Below are 24,731 nucleotides of genomic sequence, written 5' to 3' on the forward strand. Positions count from 1 at the left end.
GGACGTCCGACTCGGGGTCGGATTGCTGGATCAAAGGGCAGCCGTAGTCTTCCTGGGCGCGCGTGCCGGTCACGTGGGGCATGGCGGCTTAGTTCCCCCGTAACAATATTATTATAATATCATAATATAATATTGTATACTATAGCATAATAATTTAATATAATATTAAATTATTTAACATAACATATCAATGTATTATGTTATAATGTAATAAAATATTATATTTATAGTATAATACAATAGTAAAGTTATAAATAATATAATTATTAGCAGAAATTAATTTTCATAATATAAAAAATTTTCTAATTAGGTGATAAAATTGATTAAATAATTAGTAAAGGCATATTTTGTGTAATTATTATATTTTATTATTGGTATTTTGGTCAAAAAATTAGTTTTTCGATTGAGTCTAAAAATAATTTTTTTTTGAAAACTTCAAAATATAATTTCTCCCAAAAAAACTGTCCTAAAATAACTTTTTAAAATTATTATTAAAAATTTTTATTTTATTTAAAAGTACTTTTAGAAACTACAGCCTTACAGCTTCCTTTATCTCGAAGCGGCTCTCTTTCACAGACCCAGCGAAAATCGCGCGAGGGCCATAAGCACCAACTGCCGTTAATGGGTTGCTAAAACAGAAACAGGTGGCATTTCTCATCCATTTCATTTCGTCGCCCTAATTGATGCGTGGAAGCGGGGCTCGACGGCAAGAGGCGAAGCGTTCTCTGCCGCCTGTTCCTCCATGCGGCTAGGTCTCGTTAGGCGGCAGTCACCTGCCTTCTTCCAGCTCCAGCAGCAGCAGCAGCAGCGGTGGGCGCGGACGGGGCCGTCGTCGCGGGGCCACCGGGCGGCGGCGGCGGCGGCGGCGGCGAAGGGGGAGGGGAAGTCGGAGTGGTGGGTGGTGGACGGGGAGATGCACGAGATTGGGGAGCACGTCCCGCACCGGGAACGGTTCGTCATCCCCAGGGACAACCTACCCAACAAGCGCCGCAAGCAGCTCCGCGAGCAGTTCATGCGTCGCACTCGCATCATCCTCAAGGACTCGGTACGCGCTCCCCCTGCTATTCCTTGTCCAGAGTTATCTCAAGAACTCAAGAGAATATTTGTTCCCTTATATATTGATGGAAAAGTGGTCGGAATAAGATTTTTCAGTGGGATTTATGGTATTCCTTGCATTTTAGTCATTCTTGTTTCATTCAAGTCCTGTCACAAATGGTCCAATCTTGATGAAGCCAATCACTTATGGCAATCACGAAGATTCCTTGCTATGCAATTCCATATTCAAACCCTAGATTCTCTCTAACAGCTTGCTTTGGTGGTATAAAGTTTTTTTTTATATTTTTATTGCTTGTGCTTTTATTTAGGTGTTTTCCATTGATTACAAAGAGAATGTGATTTTTGTCATGAACATGGTTACTTTTATGCTTCGATCAAAAACATACATAAATAACTTTATATCTTTGGGTTGGATGGATTTAAATGTAGCTATGATTTCACTAGAAGCCTTCTCTTGCTATATCACAATTTCATCCTTATATGTAGCTACAAATTTCACTATAACCTCCTCTTTATATGATTAGTGCTGTGATGTTTCTTTCGCCATTTCTCCATCAAGCAACATTTCTGAACATTTGCTTGTCATGGTTTTTTTCCTTTCTCAATGATTCGTGCGCTTTTCATCCAATAATATCAGCATCCATTTAAGCCTTGTAACATTAGTACATTCATGGAATTCCATCAAGTTTTCGTTGTACTAATGGCAGACACTTCCTCCATTTTCCAATCTTACTGCACATACTTAGATAGTCCTCAAGCTCCAACGTTCATTTGTTTCTGTTCTCCTTTTTCTTTCCCATTGGATTGATATTATCCTTTTCATACTTAAAAGCAATATAACAGATTATTCTTGCTGAGAAACCTTCTCACATTTACTCAGAAATATTAAAAGAAATAAATAGAAACTCTGGATGGTGTTGTTTCATTTTTTTAGTCAAGATTCTGTATTAGATAATGGATTGGTATCTTAACTTTTATTTACTCAAAAGATTTGGTATCTTTTACTGATGGTTAGTGACAATCTGATGCACACAGATGCATGGATTAAGTGGGCAGGAATCTGATAGGTCCCGATCAGAAGCAGGAAAGGTGAACAAGAGAGAAGGATGAAGTCGAGCCAAGTGGGAACAAAAGGGAGAAACGGAATGATATATTTTTCAGCTCATCTTATGGTGAGAGCTAGACCAGTGCAATGAAAATAACACACTCTCCTTTGGGTGAGAGAAGACCCATACAAGTATCACTCAATTCACGTCCCATATCCCAAAGCATACACCACATTAAATACTTCCTCCCTTTTCCCATGAAACCCGGACCATCACTCATCATTCCTCACCATCACTCATCCACTCCCGTACCCCATGCCCTGAGCTTCGGAGCTCAACTCCCCCTTACCTCGTCCCACGTCCACCTCGTCGTACCCCACACGCGTGGCTTCGGGGCTCGTCTCTTCGCCTCGTTCCGCATCTCCCACGTCGAGCCGAGCTTGCATGCCTGCCTTCCCACTTCCCACGTTCCAAGCGTCTCCCACTTCCTCCGTTGCTCTCGCAGACGCCGAGCTCTTCTTCCCTCTGCTTCCATCGTGGGTGATGAAGGCCCCCAGATATCGGGGATTGGGTCTTCGGACCCGCTGTGGACGGGTGCGCCTATCATCCCTCCCCTCTTCAGGTGAAACCTTGTCCTCAAGGTTTGTCTTAGGATATAGTTCCTTTAGCTGCCCATAGTCCTCCCAGGTTGCGTCCTCTTCCGGAAGCGAACGCCACTGCACCAAGATTTCTTCTGTTAGCTTTCCTCCTTTGTTAACCCATCGGTAGTCCTTGACAAGTTCGGGCTCTAGCACGAGGTTGCCATCCTCCCGTATCAGTGGTGGCGCAGTGCAGGTGGCTTGTCCTTCTCCCAGTCGTCTTTTGAGAAGTGATACATGGAACACCGGATGGACCTTGGCAGTCTCCGGCAACGCCAGCCGGTAAGCAACTGGCCCTATACGCTCAGTGATGCGATAAGGCCCGAAGTACTTTTGTGCTAGCTTCTGGTGAGCTCGGCGGAAGACTGTTTGCTGCCGGTACGGAGGAAGTTTTAAGAACACCCAGTCGCCTTCTTCAAACGTAACTTTCCTCCGTCTTTTGTCTGCCTGTTGCTTCATGTTGTTCTTCGCCTTCTCCAGATTACCTTTCAACTCTTTCAGCAACTGATCGCGGTCGACCAAGTTTTTGTCGACCTCATCTACCACTGAAACACCGTCCATATATCGAATAATTGTTGGCGGAAGTCTCCCATATAGTGCTTGAAACGGTGTCATCCCGGCAGTGGAGTGGAAAGTGGTATTGTACCAGTATTCCGCCCAAGCTAAGTTGTGCTCCCAAGTCCTTGGGTACTGACTGCACATGCATCGGAGGTATTGCTCCACGCACCTATTAACCACCTCAGTTTGGCCATCAGACCGCGGATGATAAGCCGAACTTATGTTGAGGGAGGTCCCTTGTAGTTTGAAGAATTCTCGCCAGAAGGTGCTCACAAACACAGGATCCCGATCACTAACAATCGACCTTGGCATCCCATGTAAGCGGGCCACTTGGTGCACAAAAAGCTCTGCTACTCCTTTAGCAGTATACGGGTGAGATAGAGGCAAGAAGTGGGCGTATTTGGTCAGCGAGATCGACGATAACTAGTATTACATCTTTACCTCTGGACCGCGGTAGTCCTTCGATGAAGTCTAGGGAGATGTCTTCCCAGACTTGCGTAGGCGTCGGAAGGGGTTGCAGTAATCCAGCCGGAGCTTGAGCTTCATATTTTTGTTGCTGGCAGACCACACATTCTACCACAAACCTTCGGATATCCCGCTTCATTGCTTCCCAGTAGAAGGCTTGAGAGACTCGTTTGTAAGTTCTCAAGACTCCGGAATGCCCTCCGACCTTGGTGTTGTGAAATTCCTACATCAGTTTGTTGCACAGGGGTGACCTCGGAGGAATCAGGACCCGCTCCTTATAATACAGGACTCCTCCCTTGAGTTCGTAATCCTTCATGCACTCGGTTTCGGAGTCTAGCTGCTGGATCTTATTTTGCAGATAGGAGTCCTCTCGGGTGGCAGCCCGGATCTCCTTCCAAATGTCAAAGAGCGGTCGACTAATGGCATGGAGCAGGGCTGCTTCAGGTTGGCGAGACAAGGCATCCGCGGCTGTGTTGTCCTTCCCGGGCTTGTAGACAATTTCATACTCGTATCCTAAGAGTTTTGCGACCCACTTCTGTTGTTCTGGTGTACTCACACGCTGTTCTAAGAAGTGTCGAAGGCTTTTCTGGTCGGTGCGGATTTGAAATCTTCTTCCTAACAGGTAAGGTCGCCACATCCGCACGGCCTCCATGATCGCCAGCATTTCTTTGGCATACGTGGACCATCCTTTCTTCCTCACACCCAACGCTTTGCTCATGTAAGCATCAGTTTCAATTATGAAAACCTCTGAAAAGTTGGGCGTGGCTAGTACCGGGGTGGTAGTCATGGCTTCTTTGAGGAGGTTGAACGCTTGCTTGGCTGGTGGACTCCATTGAAACTTCCCTTTCTTTAACAGGGCCGTTAAAGGGGCGGCGATGATCCTGTAATTCTTGACGAACTTCGGGTAATACCCAGTAAGTCCTAGGAATCCCCTAAGTTCCGTTACGGTGGTTGGCTGCCTCCACTCTTTCATCTCTTGTATTTTGTTGGCATCCACCTGTACTCCTGCAGCCGAGATGATATGGCCCAGATATTCAACTTGATGTTGCCCAAACAAGCACTTAGATGGTTGTAGATAAAAGCAATGATCTGTGAGGATCTGGAGCGTAGTATGGAGGTGAGACAAATGGAGCTCCCACGTAGCGCTAGACACCAGGATGTCGTCAAAGAAAACCAGGATGAACTTGCGTAAGAACCTTCTGAAAACGGAATTCATGATGGCTTGAAACGTTGATGGAGCGTTACATAACCCGAAGGGCATCACCAGGTACTCAAAGTGGCCGTTGTGCGTGCGAAAAGCTGTCTTGTGGATGTCGTCGGGGTGACCTCTGATCTGGTGATATCCTGCTCGAAGGTCCAGCTTGGTGAAGAAGCTGGCTCCGTGCAGCTCATCCAGCATGTCGTCAACGGTAGGGATCGAAAATCGGTCTTTTACAGTAACAGCATTCAACGCCTGGTAGTCCGTACAGAACCTCCAGCCGCCGTCCTTTTTCTTTACGAGTAAGACGGGAGAAGAAAAGGGGCTCTGACTCTCCCGGATAATCCCGGTGTCCAGCATCTCGGTGACTTGTCGCTCGATCTCATTCTTTTGGTAGTAAGCATACCGATATGGCCGGACGTTGACGGCTGAGGTTCCGTCATAGAGTGGAATCCGGTGGACAAAAGCTCGCTCCGGCGGAAGCCCTCGGGGTTTTTCAAAGAGAGGGGAGAACTCTTGAAGCAGCTTCTGTAGATCTCTGGGGCATTCTCTCGTGTCAGACCCGCAGGGTTGCACCTCGGAGCCTCTGATCATGACAGCAAAAAGTTGAGTCCCCCCTTTTAGTTCTCGCTGAATCCCTGGGAAACCCAGGGCTCGGGCGGGACGTGCCGGTTGTCCGGAGAGCTCACACTACCGTCCATCCCACCAAAACTTCATAGTCATTTGCTTCCAGTTGCAGAGCACGGGTCCCAGCTTTTCTAGCCATTGGATGCCAAGGACAGCGTCCAACCCTACAAGCGGCAGGGTGTAGAAGTTCACCAGGAATTTCTTCCCTTGCAGCTCAACCTCCATTGCTCGGAACATCTCCTGGCACTGAAGGATGTCTCCGTTCGCAACTCGGACTTCGAACGGTACAGTGGAGTCAATGGGGAGTCGCAGTTTCTTGGCTATGCGGTCACTCACAAAGTTGTGAGTGGATCCACTGTCAATGAGGACCGTCAGTGGTTGCCCTTGTATTCGTGCTATCACCCGCATTGTCTTCGGTCCAGTCCATCCAGAGAGTGCGTGTAGTGAGATTACTGGTTGCACTTCTTCCCTGGTCTAGCCCTCGCCATGAAGGTCAGGTTCCCCATCGCCATCTCCGTCCGCGTCCTCTCGGTCCGCTTCGATTAAGTGAACCTGGGGAGTTTTGCACCGGTGCCCTAGAGTGAATTTGTCATTGCACTTGAAGCAAAGACCTCGCTCCCGCCGTTGTTGCATCTCCTCCCATGTGATGCGCCGGATCAGCGTCGGCGCCAGTAGCCGCGGTGCAGGGAGACTCGGGTTGGGCATCCGTGGGATACCAGTCAGTCGTGGTTGAACGCCTCGAGTGGCCTTCTTCTTTTGTTCCAACCTTTCCTCCCTCATGCGAGCAACCGTGATTGCTTTCCGGAGTGAGTGCGGCTGCCTCATGCGAACCTTTTCGCGATCTCCTCCTTGAGCCCTCCGATGAAGGTTCCGATGAGCGCGTCCTGTGGCCAACCCCGGACTCGGTTAGCCAGCTTCTCAAATTCCTGTTGATATTCTCGTACCGAGCCTTGTTGCTGAACTCGGGAGAGCTTCTCATTAAAATTCACATACTCGTTGGGTCCAAACCGAGCCAACAACTCCCGTTCGAAAACCCTCCAAGTAATGGTGGCCCCTTCATCTTGGTATGCTCGTCGTAACCACTGCCACTAGTGGTTAGCTTCCTCGTCTAAGTAGAACGAGGCGGTTGCTACCCGTCGGTTGACAGGGACTTCTTGGCCGTCGAAATACTGCTCGGCCCGATCCAACCAAACAATCGGATCATCTCCAGTGAACCGCGGGAAGTCCATCCGTGGGTGTCATTGGACCATCGCGAGTTCCTCCGTCCGTCCGTAACCACCCCCCCTTGGTGACTGAGGAGGGGATATAGGTTGCTCGAACGGTGTCGGCGACTGAGCAGTGATCTGAAGGTGTCGAATAGCCTCCAAGATCTCCGCGAGTCGTCCATCAACCCGCGCCTCCAAGCCATGCAGTTCCTCCCACATGGTACTCGTCTCAGCTTCCAACCGCTCTATTCTTTCCTTGTTAGACATAGCCAGCTCTGATACCAATTGATAGGTCCCGATCAGAAGTAGGAAAGGTGAACAAGAGAGAATGATGAAGTCGAGCCAAGTGGGAACAAAAGGGAGAAACGGAATGATATATTTTTCAGCTCGTCTTATGGTGAGAGCTAGACTAGTGCAATGAAAATAACACACTCTCCTTTGAGTGAGAGAAGACCCATACAAGTATCACTCAATTCACGTCCCATATCCCAAAGCATACACCACATTAAATACTTCCTCCCTTTTCCCATGAAACTCGGACCATCACTCATCATTCCTTACCATCACTCATCCACTCCCGTACCCCACGCCCTGAGCTTCGGAGCTCAACTCCCCCTTACCTCGTCCCACGTCCACCTCGTCGTACCCCACACGCGTGGCTTCGGGGCTCGTCTCTTCGCCTCGTTCCGCATCTCCCACGTCGAGCCGAGCTTGCATGCCTGCCTTCCCACTTCCCACATTCCGAGCGTCTCCCACTTCCTCCGTTGCTCTCGCAGATGCCGAGCTCTTCTTCCCTCTGCTTCCATCGTGGGTGATGAAGGCCCCCAGATATCGGGGATTGGGTCTTCGGACCCGCTGTGGACGGGTGCGCCTATCAGAATCTTGGCTGAGTTAGGGGTCTGCTGTAAGTTACGCTATAGGCCTCCAAGATTAGAATCATGACCACAGAAATAGCTAGATCACATTATGCAAGTGTTTACCAATAGGCGTTAGGTTGCTTTCTATTTTATTTGGTTAAGTGTCATAACTGGGCTACAATGTGTCATATTTTCTGTATTATGTTCCAGCATAGTTCATAAAAAGGTGTATCCAGATGTGGAAAAGTTGTGTACATATGGAGTGAAACGGATGTACTTAGGACCTCCTTGGGGTATAGCCATCGTCAAAAACTTTCTTCCTTGATTGAGAATTCAACTCCCCTATAAGTGAATGCTTGGCAAGTTGCAGCATGTCTTGTGCCACAATTGTAATATTTTTTAAAGATATGCATTTGAATTTTCACACATGCAAAAATATTACTGGAATGGTTTCCTTTTAGCGTTCACTCCTACTGGAAGAAAAGTAAAGCATGCAGTCAGAGGATCAAACTAGCGTGTATTTCCAAACCTTGTGAGAGAAGTTGCTTATAACCAATTTTGAAGAAAAAATTCATGAATTTTAGCTGATAAAAATAGTTTTATTATATTTAATAGAAGGTATTATTGGCTGAAGAACAATCTGAATATGCCTATGTTTTAAGTAATGATTGAATTGCAAATGCTGGCTGTTCAATGTATATTTGAAACATCACCATGTAATGCTTTTTCAGTTTAAAAAATTGAGAATATAGTTAAGTCTGGTTTTGTAAAATTAGAATGTAAAGGGACATGGGCTGGATGTCTATAATGTCATGTAATATTAGGTTCAAAAGGTTGGCAGGTCAAATTGTATAAGCAACTTTAACCCTATCACATGCTCCATCCATCCATCCTTGTATCCTTCCAATTTGGGAGGTTGCAAATTGGTGGGCCAGGATGGATGGGCAATCCCTTCTTCTCATAACCTTCCTAATATTTTTTGAACTAAATAGCAGATGGGGGCCATCTATCCTTCCAATCCCATGCATCCCCCTTCTCATGATCCTAACCAAACATAGAGTAAGATCATATTACCACTCGTATCTTCGGATCAATCAGAAAAAGATGAAATTCTCAAAAGGAAACAAAGTCAGAAAAGCTTAGCTATAGCTGATTTTTTTTATTTGGTTTTTTGGCTACTCAATCTCTTATTCATATTTTGTCATGTTGGTTAATATATCAGAAAATTGCTTTCTATGCATCTTTTTTCTTGACTTTACTGTTGCCTTCAAATGTCCAAACGTATGGCATTTGTTAGTCAGTTTTATTCCTCTAGTTTGGCTATCTGTTTAGCCGATGTACTAGTTTATCTTATTGATTTTTTTTCTTCACTACTTTGTGGACTTTCTACTGAATTATTGTTAAGTCATAACCCTGTCATCAAAATTAATATAATATTTTCGAAAATAATTTTAATTTGAATTTTTTGTGCTAAATAAACTGACAGGAACATGAGTCTTGGTGTAAACGGTATATGGAACTGTATCAGGAACTTAGGGAGAACTGGGAAAGGCTGTACTGGGATGAAGGTTATTCAAAAAAAATTGCCCAAGATCATGCCAACTATGATTCTGCTGAAGATGATGATTCAGATTTTTCACCATTCAGGTAAAATATCTCTTCACTAGTTGATTATTTACTTTCTTATCCACATTTTAATGTACTCTCAAAAAGAATTAGTTTGCAGTACAACATTTTGAGTTTAGATTTCAGATATTAATTGGGCTCTAATAGTTTTTCTTCTAGCCATGTTAAATGACCAATCATGTACTTTTAATAATGAGACTTAAGAAATGATAATCAAGCCAAGTCCAAAATTTATTCTTGCAGTGCCCTCAAGCAAGGAGAATAGTAATATTCTCTTTGTTAAAAAACTTTGGCCTTCGCTTATATATTATTTAGGGTTTTTTTTGCATGTATGCCTTCCAAAATATACAAAATTGTATGAATACCCTCATAAAATTGCTATTTGCATATATACCCTCATAAAATACTTATTTTGCATGTATACCCTTTTTTTTCTTTCTTTTTTATATACGTACCTATACTATCTAATGCTGTTAAAAAATAAACAATTTAAATTTGAATTGACTAAAATACCTAGGTAGATGCGTAAAAAGAAAGCTTTATAAGAATACTCATGCAAATAATAACTTTGTAAGGGTATTCATACAATTACGCATATTTAGGAGGGTATACACTTTAAAAAATTCAATAAAAATTGATCAAAATTTAGTAAAGATACTTCAGTTGTTTTTAATAAAAAAAGATGGCAAAAAAAATTAATATTATTGTGTCATATGATCTCATGTTAATATCAACTCTTACAGAATGAATCATGTTGCTTTTATGAAATTCTTGCCTAAAAAACAAGCAATAACCCAACATTTACAAATCAGTAAAAAGTATTTTACTAATCTAAGCATCTATAATTAATTTAAGTTTGATATGCTATAATCATTTAAAAAATAATGAACATATAGATGTCATAAATTTAATAATGATAATTATATCAAAATCAAATGGAGAATAGCATTACCAAAATGATCACCTAATTTTCCAACTTGACTGAGTCATGATCTTAAAAAAAAAAAAAGATAATGTGGCTCAATCTTTTTGTGGCTTGTCGATCCAACTGAATCATAAAAGACTTAGTAAGTTTCAGCCGAGTTTTGATTCTTTTTTTAATAGACTTTTTGAATGTATACCCTTCTAAATATGAGAAATTGCATGAATACTTCTGTAAAGTTGCTATTTGCATGTATACCCTTATAACTTTTTTTGCATATCTATCCATAAGTGTATTTCAGTCATTTTAGCTTTAAATCGTTTATTTTTTTAACAACGTTAGATGGTATGAGTACATATACAAAAAAGAAAAAAAAGAAAGATATACATGCTAATGGTAATTTTACGAGGGTATTCATGCAATTTTACATATTTAGGAGGGTATACATGCAAAAAATTCTATCATTTATCAATGTACACAGTGAGAAGAGCTCGTGTTCTTCAAAAATGGCTCCATTTCAGACTTGCCCTCTGTTCCGTTTTTTCACATGAAGTGGGCAATGAACTTACAATTTTATAGTAGTCAATAGCTTTCCCTATAAGAAGGACTATTGTCTGGGAATTTAGATGAAATAAGTATTTCTTAAATTTTTCATCCTCTAATGCAGGAGAAGGCGATCTCATGCAGAAGCAAATAAGGTATTTCTGTCAATATTTACAATTTTACTTAAGTTATTTTTATTATGTTTCTTCCGCAAGAATGTTATATATTAGAACTATACAAATTAATTATTGGCACATTCCTGTAGCTTTTTTGCATGGTGTGCCTTGGCTATGTACGAATGAATGGTTGATGCATGTGTTTCTGTCAGATCAACAAAGGGGAAGAAGTTTTTATTTATTTATTTATTTATATAGAAATCTGATTTCTCTTTAGTTTTCATTAGTTGAGGCACCACCTTCTAATGGGAAAGATTGCATGTTACCATTGCTGTATTGGTAAAGATCTTCCTTCTTCTGATAAGAAAAGAAATTAAACTTCTTTATATAAAACTTATGCAACAAAACAAGGTATGGATGTAGACTTTTATTGTTTCTGAAACAGAGGATATACTATATAGAAGTGCTGCAGATATTCAAACATTAAAACCATAAAAAAGTTCATCATGTATTGTCTCATCTATCTGGGATTAGTGTTATGAATCGTTATTTGCTATGTATTCCTTTTAAGGTTTATCTTTGGTGTAGCTGGAGGTTAAGGTCTGCCCTTTTCTTTTTTACACCCTTAAAGATAGTTCATTTTCTTGGAAACACCTACTGGTCAAATGTTCACTATAAAGAAATGAAATGCTTGTAGTTAAAGTGCTCCTTTCTGACTCAGTTTGGATGGAGGGGGACTAATGTTCTGTCAGACTGGATTAATAACTACCCAGCCTGAACAAGGACTACTGTCCCTTCCTTCTTGACATCTGGAAGATCTCATTACAGTTGCAGCAGTTCTCAGCCACTCATAGCTTCAGAGTAGGCACCCAACCTGCAGATTGGATGGCTGATTATGGAGCCAGCAGCAGCAATTGTGTGGTTTTGGAAGGACCATTGATGAGGGAACTACAAGATTTGGTTCTTATGGACTCTGCAGGCTCCCTGTAGACATGTGCTATATAAGCACGCTTTTATCAAAGAAAAAGGGATTTTTGTAGCTATGTTTTGCTTATTGGGATTTATGTGGAAAGTGGTTATTTTTCTTTTGGTTTTGCTAGGCTGAAAATTTGTCTGTGCTTCAGATGCACGTGTGCATGTGTTCATGTATGCATGTCCTTTTATACACTCCCATGCCACATAGTCATGCTGACTTGAGCTGCACGCTTATGACCTGCTCACGCACACAAGCCAGTAGATGTACATTGGTCCTCTTAACCTCATTTACTGAATTATCTTCACAAGATTTCCATTTTATATTATTCTTGTGTCTGCATCTAAATATGCCTTCCATGTTTCTTTAGCAGTTTTGCTTGAATTAAAGTCATCTGTCTCTCATGGTATTTGTAGATCATAAAAGTTCCAATAAGACTTTTTCAATTGTTTTGTTTCTTTTCTTTTGTGACCCCCAGTTTTCTGTTTGAACTATGGAATTCTTTGAATTGAAGAGGGCTGTGCTAAGAGCTTACATGCTTACTCTGATCATATGACATGAATTGTCCTTGTATAATTTCCTTGAACACAAAAATTATATGAGGGGTTGTGATTACAGGACCAGGGCTTTGGAGGAAATAAACAAGGCAATACTTGGGAAAGGATTACACAAATTCGCGACAAGTTTGAATATGATAGAGAGAGAAGAATGAGAGAGAAAGGTAGGTTCTATGATCTCTTCTCCTTTAATTTTTGTTATAAAAGATGCATATAATATTAAAATTGTTATTCCTTGTGTGCTCATATATCTATATTGGTTGTTGTTTAATTTGTCTAGTGATTGTAAATACTTGAGCAACTTGCAGAATGTTATATGTACACGGAGTTATCTTCATCATAATAGCTAATGTGGAGCTTATAAGTGGCGTTTGTGTAGTAACTTGTTTTCCAATTCTCATGTCTTCTATGCGTAAAACTTGTATTAGATATATTTTTCTTTTCAATAATGTGTTATTCTTCAGCATGCAACATGTGATATGTTCTCCTTTTACGTAAATATGTATAATTAAATGCTACTTTTGTAAGAGGAAAGCAATATAAGTATGAGAAAGTGGACACAATAATGTATAACAGTCAAATAGATAATTGGATAAGGTGTCACAATTTCCTTACTGGTTGTCCATTTGCTCTTATGTCCATATTCGATTGCCATTGGCACATAAGTCTCTTGCTTATTGCAATTTTCATCCTACAAATTAAGTTTGAAATGTTCTAAGTTTACCTTTTCATAGACATGTTTCTCATGCAGTCTCAGGCATTTCCTGTAGATGTTATACTTACATCATCACATGTACACTTTTTGTATCTTCATAAGTAATCTTCACCATTTCTTTCTCTTGCAGTGTCTCACCATGTTTGTAATTGTAATTTATATATACTTCTAATTGCATATGGCTGATGCCCCAATTAGACTATGCTTTGCATTCCAAAGTTAGAAATTATCATGATATCAGAGTGAAAATGAGAGTTCAAGATAGTATTTTTGTGGTCATCATAATATTGAGGCCATTTGACCTGGTGGAAACAGAATTGTTAAACATTCATTAAATGCTCTTTGATCTCCTTGTCTTATGCACTAAAATGGACAAAGCATATTGGTTAGAAAAACTTTATATGATTGAAAAAAAAACTGTGATCTAATAGTTAAAAAAATGGTGGTCCGGTGAATGAGGCTCTTGCCACTGAGGGATCTGGGGTGGGTAAATGTATGCCGCCTTACGCCCACATGCAGAGAGGCTGTTCCATGTCGAACTCATGACACGCATTGGGAGGCACACCCCCTGACGTCATAGTTGAAAATGTGAAGTAGACATAATTATTTGACAGGCTGGATGTTGTTTTCAATAAATGAAGCATACTATTTGAAACCTACCTAGAGGGAATACAAAACCTTTCTTTTCTGTGTCCTTTTCTTCTCTTAGGCCTGCCCAAGTCCTGCTGCTAGGATTATGCATGTTGTGATCCATCTAAAATCCACTAGTTTTGAGCTCCACCATTGGTCTGCTGTCTCTTCCTTGTGACCCATAGTGGCCATCCTCAACTGAACTCCTCAGTCCACATTGGCAGCAGCACCCCAGAACAAGACACAAACATCTATCTCCTCGTATATTTGTGCTGTATCCCAAGCAGAAATCTCTCCATCTTGATTGTTCACTCTCCCTCTCATGCTGGTAGTCAAATACGAAGATACCCACTCTATTAGGTAGGAGCTCCCAATCTAGACATTGCTGCATGGCCATTTTTGAGTGCTTTTCTTTCCAACAGTCTTGTCCTTTATCACCAAATTTCAGTTCGAAGCCGGCAAATTAAAAAAATGCTCAACTATTTCGTTTCGAAACACTGGAGTCCTAGTCGGCCTCCCTCTCTTTTGCTCTCTCTTGGCCTTTCTCTCTCCCTCTCCTTCTCTGTCCTTCCCCTCCTCGCCTCCTCTCCCTTTCCCTAACAAAACAGGGGAGCCCTTGTCGGCCTCCCTCGCTTCTAGCCTCCCTCCATCTCTCTCAGCCTCTCTCCCCCACCCTCTCCTCTCTCCCTTCCTTCCTCCCTTTCTCTCCCTCCCCCCCCTCTCTCTCTCTCTTTGTTTTTCTCTCTTTCCTTCTCCCTCTTCCGCTCCCTTGCCTGATTTTTTCGAATCAAGGGGTGGAACTATGCCAATTCACTCTTGGTATAGTTAAGTACACCCCGATTCGGGCGATTCGAGGCGGTACGGTGAACTTTGGTTATAGGTCCATATTTTGTTGAAGGTTTCACCAATATGGTAAACTCCTATGTTTTGTATATAGCTGGTCTCAAACCCATATAAAAGAGGAGGATTGCGGCAGGTTGACGATTAGTATAAAACTATAGTTACATCATATGAACATGAACCTTGACTAAGTTTCCATAATGTGGCAAGTGCATGTAAGCTTGCTGGTTCATGCATATCACTTTCTGTCTATTGTCTTCCCTGTGCCTCCTGTTGTTTGTTGTACCTCTGTAAGGGCTGACATGGACCATCATTGAGAGTTGCATGTTTCGGCTGATTAGGGCTGATTATACTATGCTCAAATGCTCCGAAGCTCCCACTGATCCTAGAGGTATTCATCCCTTTTTCAGTGTCTGCATGGCCTAGTTGCTGGAGGTGGGGTTTGAGGATGGTGTTTGTACTAAGAACATCTTCCTTCATAGCAATACAAATTTGTATGTTGCTTATTCCTCTATATTTTGTAAGAAATGGCGTGATGGCAATATATTTGGTACAGATCATGACACCTAGCCGGTAGTTGTTATTAGTTGTAGGCACTTGAAAAATAGAAGTAAAAGGAAGTTCCAATTAATGAGAAAAATATCCTTGCTAACTACACCTTATCTTTATTCTGCTGGCCTTATGGATCAAAACATGATCTCTTAAAGTTTTAGAATTTTCTACAATCATTTTTAACCTGATTTTAAAACTGGATACATTATTGAGGAATTCGTAGGGAAAGAGTTCGAGAGAGGGTGGGGACTTGCAATCTTACTATTAAGGGCAACCATTCTTATTGGTCACACAGGTTTAGGCTCATGATGTTGGGAACCAACTCTTGATAATGGAAAGAGTCTACACAAAAGGGAAGGAATGGGAAGGTTATAGCTACTATTAAGTTTCTCTTACCTCTTTCTTTTTGTGAGTCATTGATTCACTTTGTACTTGCCACCTCTTTTTTTGCACCATGAATCAGATATTATAAAATTACATATATAAGATACCAGAGCATGAATAGACACGCCCAAAAATCTAAATATTTATGTAAGTTTTAAGATTTGTGTAAAAGAAGCTTCTTAGAAATGTTACCTGGACACCTGACATGAAGGTAAATGTCCAATAGAGTTGGACAAAAGAACCTTCAAAAAATTGGATATAGGTACCCATCCATATTGTAAATATTTATTTGTAAATATGTACAAATATAGGTTTACAATGAATGATTTGCTGGACCAGTTGCTTTTAATCCAATAGAATTGACAAAATCTTTTCTCAATGTTATGTTAGATTATACTAGAAAGCTTCTAGATATGAGTGCCAGAAATTGATATATAAATTTGATGATATCTTTCTTTGTTAATATGATGCGTCAAGGAGCATCATAAGGTGTCCAAGTGTCTGGAGTATGGACATGAAAGACCTAAATTTTGAAGTGTCTCGGTAACAATGATTCTTAGTGATCAATCAAAGATCTTGATATCCAGAAGCTCATGTTGTTCTGCAGTTACGTTTCCCTCTTTTTGGTTGTGTAGGTGCCCTTTTGATAAGCTTAAGATAGGTACTTGAAATTTTCACCTTGTTCAAACAGATTGCTGGTCCAATGAGCAGACGTTGATAAAATCGGATCAAGTTGTAAATCATAGAGGGTATTATATTGGATCAAATCGTGGATTGTAAGAAATTTTTTTATTTGTTGAAAAATTTTGAAATAGAAGAAACTGTTAGACTTTGAAGAATGATTCAACTACAAAGTAGATGAATGAATAATAAAAGGCCATATATATAAGTGTGTCTCTTGGGACATGTATCATGCCTAGTTATATAGATCTTTTATACATCACCTATCAATTCAGTTATCTTTTAAGTAGAATAATTTTAGGGAATAAAGGATCAGATTTTAACAAATGGTTGTAAAAATATTAAAAACTGCTTGATCCTAATTCCATGAACCCCAAATTTTTGTTTAGTTTTAATTTTTAGAAGTTAATAACTGGAACAAATTTGCCACCTTTACAATCTTGACCTATTAGAGATGAATAAGTAATTCTAAAAGAAATCTACTTAATAAGTTATATAAATGTATCTCTGCATGATTTGATATGCAAATAACATGATCAATTTGGTGATTACAATTCAAGAGATTGGATGATTCATTGTAAATCTAAATCTTATGATAATAACTTATCTGTATCCATTGATGAGATCTGCATCGTGGATCATACGATTTTAATGACAATGGCAGATGGCATAATTTGTGCACATGGATGTAAAGCAAATGTGGTGACTGCATGGGGCAGTCAGGATTAAACTGCTTTCCTAGCTACATAGTATGCCTTAAATAATTATCACGAGACCTCATCCTATCCTTTTCTTGCATCCAAGAAGACCTAGTTTTTTTGTCAGGTAAATGGTACAGGTTACTAGTAAAGATCATCAGCTATGGGTCAACTGATTATAAGTTAAACAAAAAGTTAACTAAATCTTTGGAAATTATGATGAGATCTTTTCTCTTTGCTTTCACAAAAACTTTAGAGTTCCTTTCTCAGGTATTATATGTCTCTTTTTATGCTATTCTACTACATATGAACTAGTTTACAGTTGTAAAATGGACCTCATTAACATACCAAAAATTATTCATGTTGGGCTCAAGCCAACTTGACTGCCGTGAATTCTTTTTGGAATGATTAATTGGATGAAAGACTGGTGATCTCAATCAATGTCTCTCTGGTTGAATTGGAGTTTATATTGTTTTAATATGATCAAAGGATTATTACATTCCAATATGGAAAAGAAGCACTAGAGATATTGGGAGCTAAGCTTCTTCAGTCAGGCATCAGAATATATAAGTGCATTATATATCATATCTGTATCTGATATTTCTCTCGTCTTTTATAAATATTTACAAACTTTTGCAAAGCTTTCATTATAATATTCAAGTGTCAAAACTTGATTTCATACATATCCTTTGCATATGTTACAGATGGTATCTGACACCTTTCCTCTACTATGCAGCATTTGCTCCCATGAACATGGCAAATGGTTTTGGCTCACAAGATCCAGATTCCCGAAATCAGCCTTTTGATGCCAAGAAATTCTTTCCACAATCTTAGAGACTAAATAGTTGGCAATTACTGACCTGCATGAATGAAGAGCTTTATCGACCAGCTCTCCAATAAATATAGACTGATTGTTCGTGTTATAGGATCTCTGGATCTTTCTAGTTAAATTATGTGATACAACAAAGTGAAGAATATTATCAAACAAACCACCACTGAAGCTACCTCCTGTAAGCCATTAGCATTCCGTTTCTGATAAATTGAATGCTATCAAACAGAATATGTAGTTCTTTTGAGAGAAATGATGTATTTTTGTTCAGGTCGCTTTAATATAAATTAGCTTGTACGGGTTTATAAGGGCAGTTTCATTATTCTCTCGTTTTTTTATCACCATGCATGAGTTGCGGCACTGCCAGGTCTGAGCTATACTACAGTAATTTAGCTCTTTACAACTTATAAATGAAATATTGATCATATTGAACATGGTAAGAACATTGGTATCGTTTACTAGCCATCTACAAAATCCAGTGGGAGCAGTTACAGCACGAGGGAGGTTTTTTGATACTTTGACCCCTTCGCCTTGCTGCACAGACCGGGCTTTGAAGGAGCAGAAGAGTCTAACTCTCCATATTGTATCACCTAAGAAAAATCAGATATAATTTCCAGCATGAAATTATGTATCCAGATTGTTGAAATGATAGCAAAAAGGCTTTCGTATCTCTTTTATCTATGATTTTAAGTCATCCAACAAAGTTAATTATGCTATCGTATCTGTTTCATGTAAACACAATGAATCAAGTGCATAAACAGCATTAGGGTCCCAGCTCCCGAGCCCTGCAAATGACCCCTGCGGTTTCTACTTGCACCTAAAATTTCAGCATGAACCAGCAACAGCATGGATTTATTGCTCATTATACAACAAAAATAAAATCTTTCAACAGGAAGGATGGAGACTTTGGCGAGTTTATACAACTCATTTATCGTCAGCCATGCCTTCCCCATAAAAGTTATGCACTGTAATCAAGACAATATCTTGACAATATCTTTATCCATTCGTCAGCAAAGACTATCATACCCCGATCTTGAAATCAAGAACTATTGCACTGACTATTTCAGTAATACTTCGCCAAACCTCATTATTTACTTGATTGCATTAGCTGCTTAATTTATGGATAGCAAAACGATAACTTTGTGTGTATGAGGAGAGAGCATAGATTTCTAGTAGATCAAGAAAGCAGTAGGATCCATTGTACGCATTCTATAACTTACCGTAGTTGAGTTTTATATGAAGCAACGGATCCAAACAATTGAAATATCCATTTTCACCACTACCCAACTTGCATCACAGCCCTATTTTACAAGTTCAGAACATTCCCTTCTTTGAAGGCCACAGGCCCAAAAACTAAAGAACCTACTCTAAGTCGGGCCAGCGCTAGCCTTTGCCTGGTGTTCAAGGAAAACTACTAGGCTGCTTTTCAGACCCCTCCACCGCGAGTAGTCAGTGAATGCCGATGAATTACTGCTAGTAACAAAAGATGGAAGCTTATCAATCAGAAATGGAGGTGTATGATATACCTCATAATTCGGATGAATAAAAAACCAAGGGAAATGTTTTGTGAAAATGTTTAAACAGTTGATTGGATCACATCTATGCATCAAAAACTCCTTATCGAATGCGTAACGTGCATGAACTCCACAATATCTTCTCATAAACGCATAGCCATGGCCACCAAAAATGCTTTACTCAGGCATAATCCATGCTCAGCATGGCTAACAGAACCTAATTGTCCAGTGGCACCCTGCCCAAACCCTCCCTTTCAATAAAAACTATTGCAAAGGCCGATAGAGCCGGCAACATGAGCATCGAAAGTGGAATACAGAGCCTGCTCCGAAAGATGAGCGAGGACCACTAAACAACGAAGCTATTACATTGTTTGCCAAATGATGGCGTTGTTGATTCCATTCGTATTTCCGCTTCGTTCAAATAGTCTTGCGTCGTCAGATAAGGGAAGGGACTCTGGATCCTAACTCCCGTCCTTTTACCATCGATCATGTGAAAGTTTACCAACTTCTTGATCAATTGTTTTTGCTCACCATCCCAGTCTCCCATATAGCTGAGAATTTCCGAGCAATTGGAAGCCGCTTTCGATGACAAGGCCAAAAAATTTAGACCATCGGCACCTTATTCTGCTCCCTTCACTGCCGAGCCATGGCCAAGACACTGATAAATTCAAAAGGCAATTGGTTTTGAGTTAGTTATGCTATATGCATATATGTATGTTAGCATGCATCCGCATGCTTGGCGTGCGCCCATGTCCACACTTCTACATAATAATTATATACATATGCTGCAAAGGTGAACACCCGTAAAGGCAACGGTTTGAAATCCAAGTGTTAAAACCCAGCAACTCAGTGCATGCACCTGAATAAATATGAGTTAAAAATGGGATGGATAAGGTCTAGGTCCTTCATGTCTTCCAACCGATACGAATCAATTTCATGCCAAGGGGCCAGCCATCTCCACCTCCTCCAGTCCTCTCCGCCATCACCCCTTCCCCCATTACTCTCACTCCTGCCCACCCCCGTCACCCTCGCTCGATCCCCACCTCTGCAGCCTACTATCTCCACCCCCTTCCCTTTACTTTCCCCTCCCCACCCCAGCCCCATCCAATCCTTTATACGCACAACGCTACCTCCACCTCACCAACTATGCGGGCTATCTCATCAACACTGCCTTCTGAAACCTACATTCTTTTCCCACTAATCCAACGCCATTGGGCTTCGACTCGAAAATGGAGTGGGCTATCGTTCGAACCAAACATGTCATTGTTCGTTGGTCTGTGTTTCGGAAGATTCAAGAGAGTGAGAGTTATTTTATCAGCACAAGAAAGTATTAGCGTCGATGAAGTCGATTCATCGGTATGGTTGTTATATATGTACGTACAAGAGCTTATAAATGTGTCTCGAAAACCCTAATGTCTTAGAAAACTCTGCTGCAGTGCATCTCCCGATTTCTTCTACTTCCCTCGGCTTCAAAAATTCCAACCGTTAATTGGAGTTAAATCAAGAGTGGATGCCGACACCCATAGCTTGCCCCGTGCACAAGACTGCTGTATGGCCTAATTCTTTGACCAAATGCCAAGATACATGATAAAGAGATCCTAAAGGTACAGAAATTCAGACCATAAATAAGTATAATATAGCATATCTTCGCTAGCCGGAACCCGGACTCCGTGTTGGTACCATACTAGTATCATGTCGGTACTATACAATACGTCATCTATACCGAATACTGATACCGAACCGATACAGTATGGTATGCTCTATACGGTCTGGTTTGGATCGATATGGCGTACCTTGTATATCGGGATAGGGTTCATGCAAGCCACATGTTTATAGAGTCCAATGAAAAATTTCTTTTAGACATCATAGTATGCGACTACATTATGAAACGGCTGGAGAATTATTTCGTCTAATCATGTTGTTTCACTTTGATAGGCCGGAAGAAATAGATCTCCATCAACCATACCAATAAGAGAGACAGAGAGAGAGATCCCAAACTTTTTGAGTGCCTTGACGCATTGTCTGAGCTGATTTCAAAAGAGGGAATTGACCATTTGCCTCCTGGGCCAACCAGTTCTCAGGCAGTGCGGTGGATGATTTCCAATGTCGACGCACATAAGAAGGAAGCTTCCTTCTCTCAAATCCAAGTTTTCCAAGTGCATTATTGTACGGTGGAAACCTCTTTCCATCCCCCTCTTTGATTTCAAATTCCTTGCTGGCCCTAATATTATCCTAAGAAGAGCTTTTGTCATGCTAGCCCAGCTGCTTCAAAGCTCGGACAGAAATGGTGCGGTGAGCGTGGGAGAGAAGAACCTGTTGTCCTGCGGCTGATTCAACAACCTAAACAGAGGAGAAAACAGGGGAATTTTGGGCTCAAGAACAGAGCTTTGCAGAGTGTTTTTTTTTCACGGAAAAAACAAATGAAGAAGGAGGCGGCGCTCCTTTACAACCTTTATATATAACCACAACTCACCCTAAATCCCTAATCACAACCCTAATCAAACAGACTCCTAATTCAACTTAACTCAGATCCTAAACAAGCTTAAATTAGAAATCAACTTGATTAAACAAGGACTCAATTAGACTCAACCAAACCAGAATTCTAAAACAAAAAAACACTTAATCAAGGCTCCATGCTGGGTTTCATTATGGTCCTGCACCAGTCCCCTCCACTTGAACACAACTCGTCCTCGAGTTCTCATCTGGGTATAACTGCTCCTCAGGGTTATGGTATTCATAGATATCAGCGACATTAAAAGTCTTTGAAATTCCCATATCATCTGGTAGGTCCATAACGTAAGCATTGTTATTGATCCTTTGCAAAATTCTGCATGGGTCGTACTTTCTTGGCTTCCATTTGCTGTAAGTTCCCACGGGAAATCTTTCTTTGCGCAAGAAAACCATCACCATGTCGCCTTCTTCAAATTCTTTGTGCCTTCGATGTCTATCTGCCGTTGATTTGTACTTAGCATTTGTGTCCTCTAGGCGCTTCTTCACCTCCAACTGTATAGCTTGAACCTCCTCTGCCAAATGTTCTGCTGCCACACTCTTTCCAAAAATTTTCGGTAGGCGCGCCAAATCCAATGCATGCTTTGGTGCCTTTGAATAAACAATGGAGAAAGGCGACCTTCCGGTTCCACTATGGGCAGCATTGTTGTAAGCAAACTCTGCTTGGGCCAAGGCATAATCCCAATGTTTCGGGGTGCTCCCACAAATACAACGAATCAAATTACCCAGTGTCCTATTAACCACTTCCGTCTGTCCATCAGTCTGAGGATGCGCAATGCTGTTGAAATTTAATGAAGTGTCAAACGTCCTCCATAGAGTAAGCCAGAAGTGACTCAAAAATTTGGAATCCCGATATGATGTTATAGATGGTGGTACTCCATGCAATCGAACAATCTCTCGAAAGAACAACCTTGCAATGTGGGATGCATCTGATGTCTTCTTGCAAGGGATGAAATGCGCCATCTTGGAGAACCTGTCCACCACCACGAAGACTGAGTTTACACCTCTTTGTGTTCGGGGAAGACCCAGCACAAAATCCATTGACAAATCCTCCCAAATAGCATTTGGCACAGGTAGAGGCATATATAGTCTAGCGTTTTGCGATTGCCCTTTCGCTGTTTGGTAAGTATAGCACCTTTGAATAAATTTTCCAACATCTCTTCTCAGCTGCGACCAATGATACCTTTCCGTGAGACTGGCAAGGGTCTTGTCCCGACCCATATGTCCACTAAGACCGCCACTATGAAGGTCTCTAATCAGCTTCTCTCGCAATGAGGATCTGGGAATATATAAGGAATTACCCCGAAATAGATAGCCATCCTGAATGTTGAAGTCTCCAGTTGCTTGATGACTTGTACACTTTGCCTATACATCTTTGAAATCCTCATCCTCGGTATACAACTCTTTCAAATATTCAAACCCCACGACCTCTGCCTGCATGGTAGTCAATAAAGCATTGCGTCGGCTCAGAGCATCTGCCACCCGATTTTGTTGCCCAGACCGATGCTTCAACACAAAGGAAAATTTCTGCAAGAAGCTCACCCATCGGACATGCATTCGGTTCAAATTGTTCTGATTATTGATGTACTTCAAGGCTTGATGGTCACTGTACAGAACAAATTTTTTTTTGAATAAGGTCATGCTCCCAATGCTTCAACGCACGGATGATGGCATAGAACTCTAGCTCGTAGGTTGTCCACTTTTGTCGTGCTTCACTAAGTTTTTCACTGAAGTACTCCACGGGCAATCCCTCTTGAATCAAAATAGCCCCTATGCCGACCACAGAAGCATCACATTCCACTTCAAATAACTTCTCAAAACTCGGTAATGCTAGTACCGGTGCAGAGGTTAGCTTTTCTTTTATTAACTCAAAACTTGCTTGTTGCTGCTCCCTCCATTGAAATCGGCCCTTCTTCATGCATTCGGTGATGGGGGCGACGATGGTGCTGAAGTTCCGGATGAAACGCCGATAGAATGTCGCTAACCCATGAAAGCTGCGGACTTGGCTAACATTTGTAGGAGTCGGCCACTCCCGTATTGCCTTTACCTTCTCTTCATCAACATGTATGCCATCAGCCCCAACAACAAATCCCAGGAACACCAAGCGTTTTGTAACAAAATGATACTTCTTAAGATTAACAAACAACTGATTCTCCCGTAAAGCAAGCAAAGCTGCTCTCAAGTGCTCCTTATGCTCAATTTCATTGCGACTATAGATCAGAATAAATGATTTTAATACCTGGTTCATTATCCTCATGAAGGTGCTCGGTGCGTTGGACAGGCCAAAAGGCATGACCATCCACTCGTAAAGTCTATCCTTCGTCTTGAATGTCATCTTCCATTCATCACCGGACCGAATTCGAGTCTGATGGTAGCCGCTCCGAAGATCAAGTTTGGAGAAGATCTTTGCTCCTTCCAGCATGTCCAGCATGTCAGTCAAGCGGGTATGGAAAATCGATACTTTACCATTATCTGGTTGATTGCACGGCTGTCCACACACATGCGCCAACTTCCATCCTTCTTCGGTGTCAACAAGGCTGGCATTGCGCATGGGCTCATGCTCTCCCGAATCAGCCCTTTCATCATCAGATCTTCAACTTGCTGCTGCAAAATCTGGCTCTCCTTAGGACTCAGGCGGTAATGAGGCAGATTGGGAAGACTTGCACCAGGCACCAAATCAATATGGTGTTGAATATCTCGCATGGGAGGCAATCCATTCGGTAATTCTGCAGGGGTGATGTCTTGAAACTCGGTCAGCAATTCTTTAAACTCCTCGGGCACCTGCCGCATGATAGGCATCTCCGACCCCATAACAACCAACACCATAACCTCTTCAGCCCCCTTGAGTTCTGCCATGAACTGTGCACCAGAAACCGCAAGGAAAGACTTCCCCTCCACTTGAGAAGTTTTGGGGTTAGGCTTCTCTTTCATAGGCACCAACAGAATTTTTCTACCCTGCTATTGGAATAAGGCCCTGTTTGGGGGAGCTTTTG

General features: G+C 41.3%; 1 protein-coding gene across 1 annotated transcript; it reads left to right on the forward strand.

The window, feature by feature from the left end:
• Window positions 1-559: 559 nt before the first annotated feature.
• LOC120105851 lies at window positions 560-18,024 on the forward strand. The gene is made up of 5 exons (XM_039118606.1): window positions 560-1,045; window positions 9,137-9,297; window positions 10,866-10,896; window positions 12,449-12,551; window positions 17,624-18,024. Exons 1-5 carry the CDS (start codon window positions 743-745, stop codon window positions 17,719-17,721), a joined length of 696 nt encoding a protein of 231 aa, XP_038974534.1. The 5' UTR covers window positions 560-742; the 3' UTR covers window positions 17,722-18,024.
• The last annotated feature ends 6,707 nt before the right edge of the window (window positions 18,025-24,731 follow it).

The sequence above is a fragment of the Phoenix dactylifera genome, unplaced genomic scaffold (genome assembly GCF_009389715.1).
Source record: "Phoenix dactylifera cultivar Barhee BC4 unplaced genomic scaffold, palm_55x_up_171113_PBpolish2nd_filt_p 000383F, whole genome shotgun sequence".
In the NCBI taxonomy this organism is placed as follows: domain Eukaryota; kingdom Viridiplantae; phylum Streptophyta; class Magnoliopsida; order Arecales; family Arecaceae; genus Phoenix; species Phoenix dactylifera.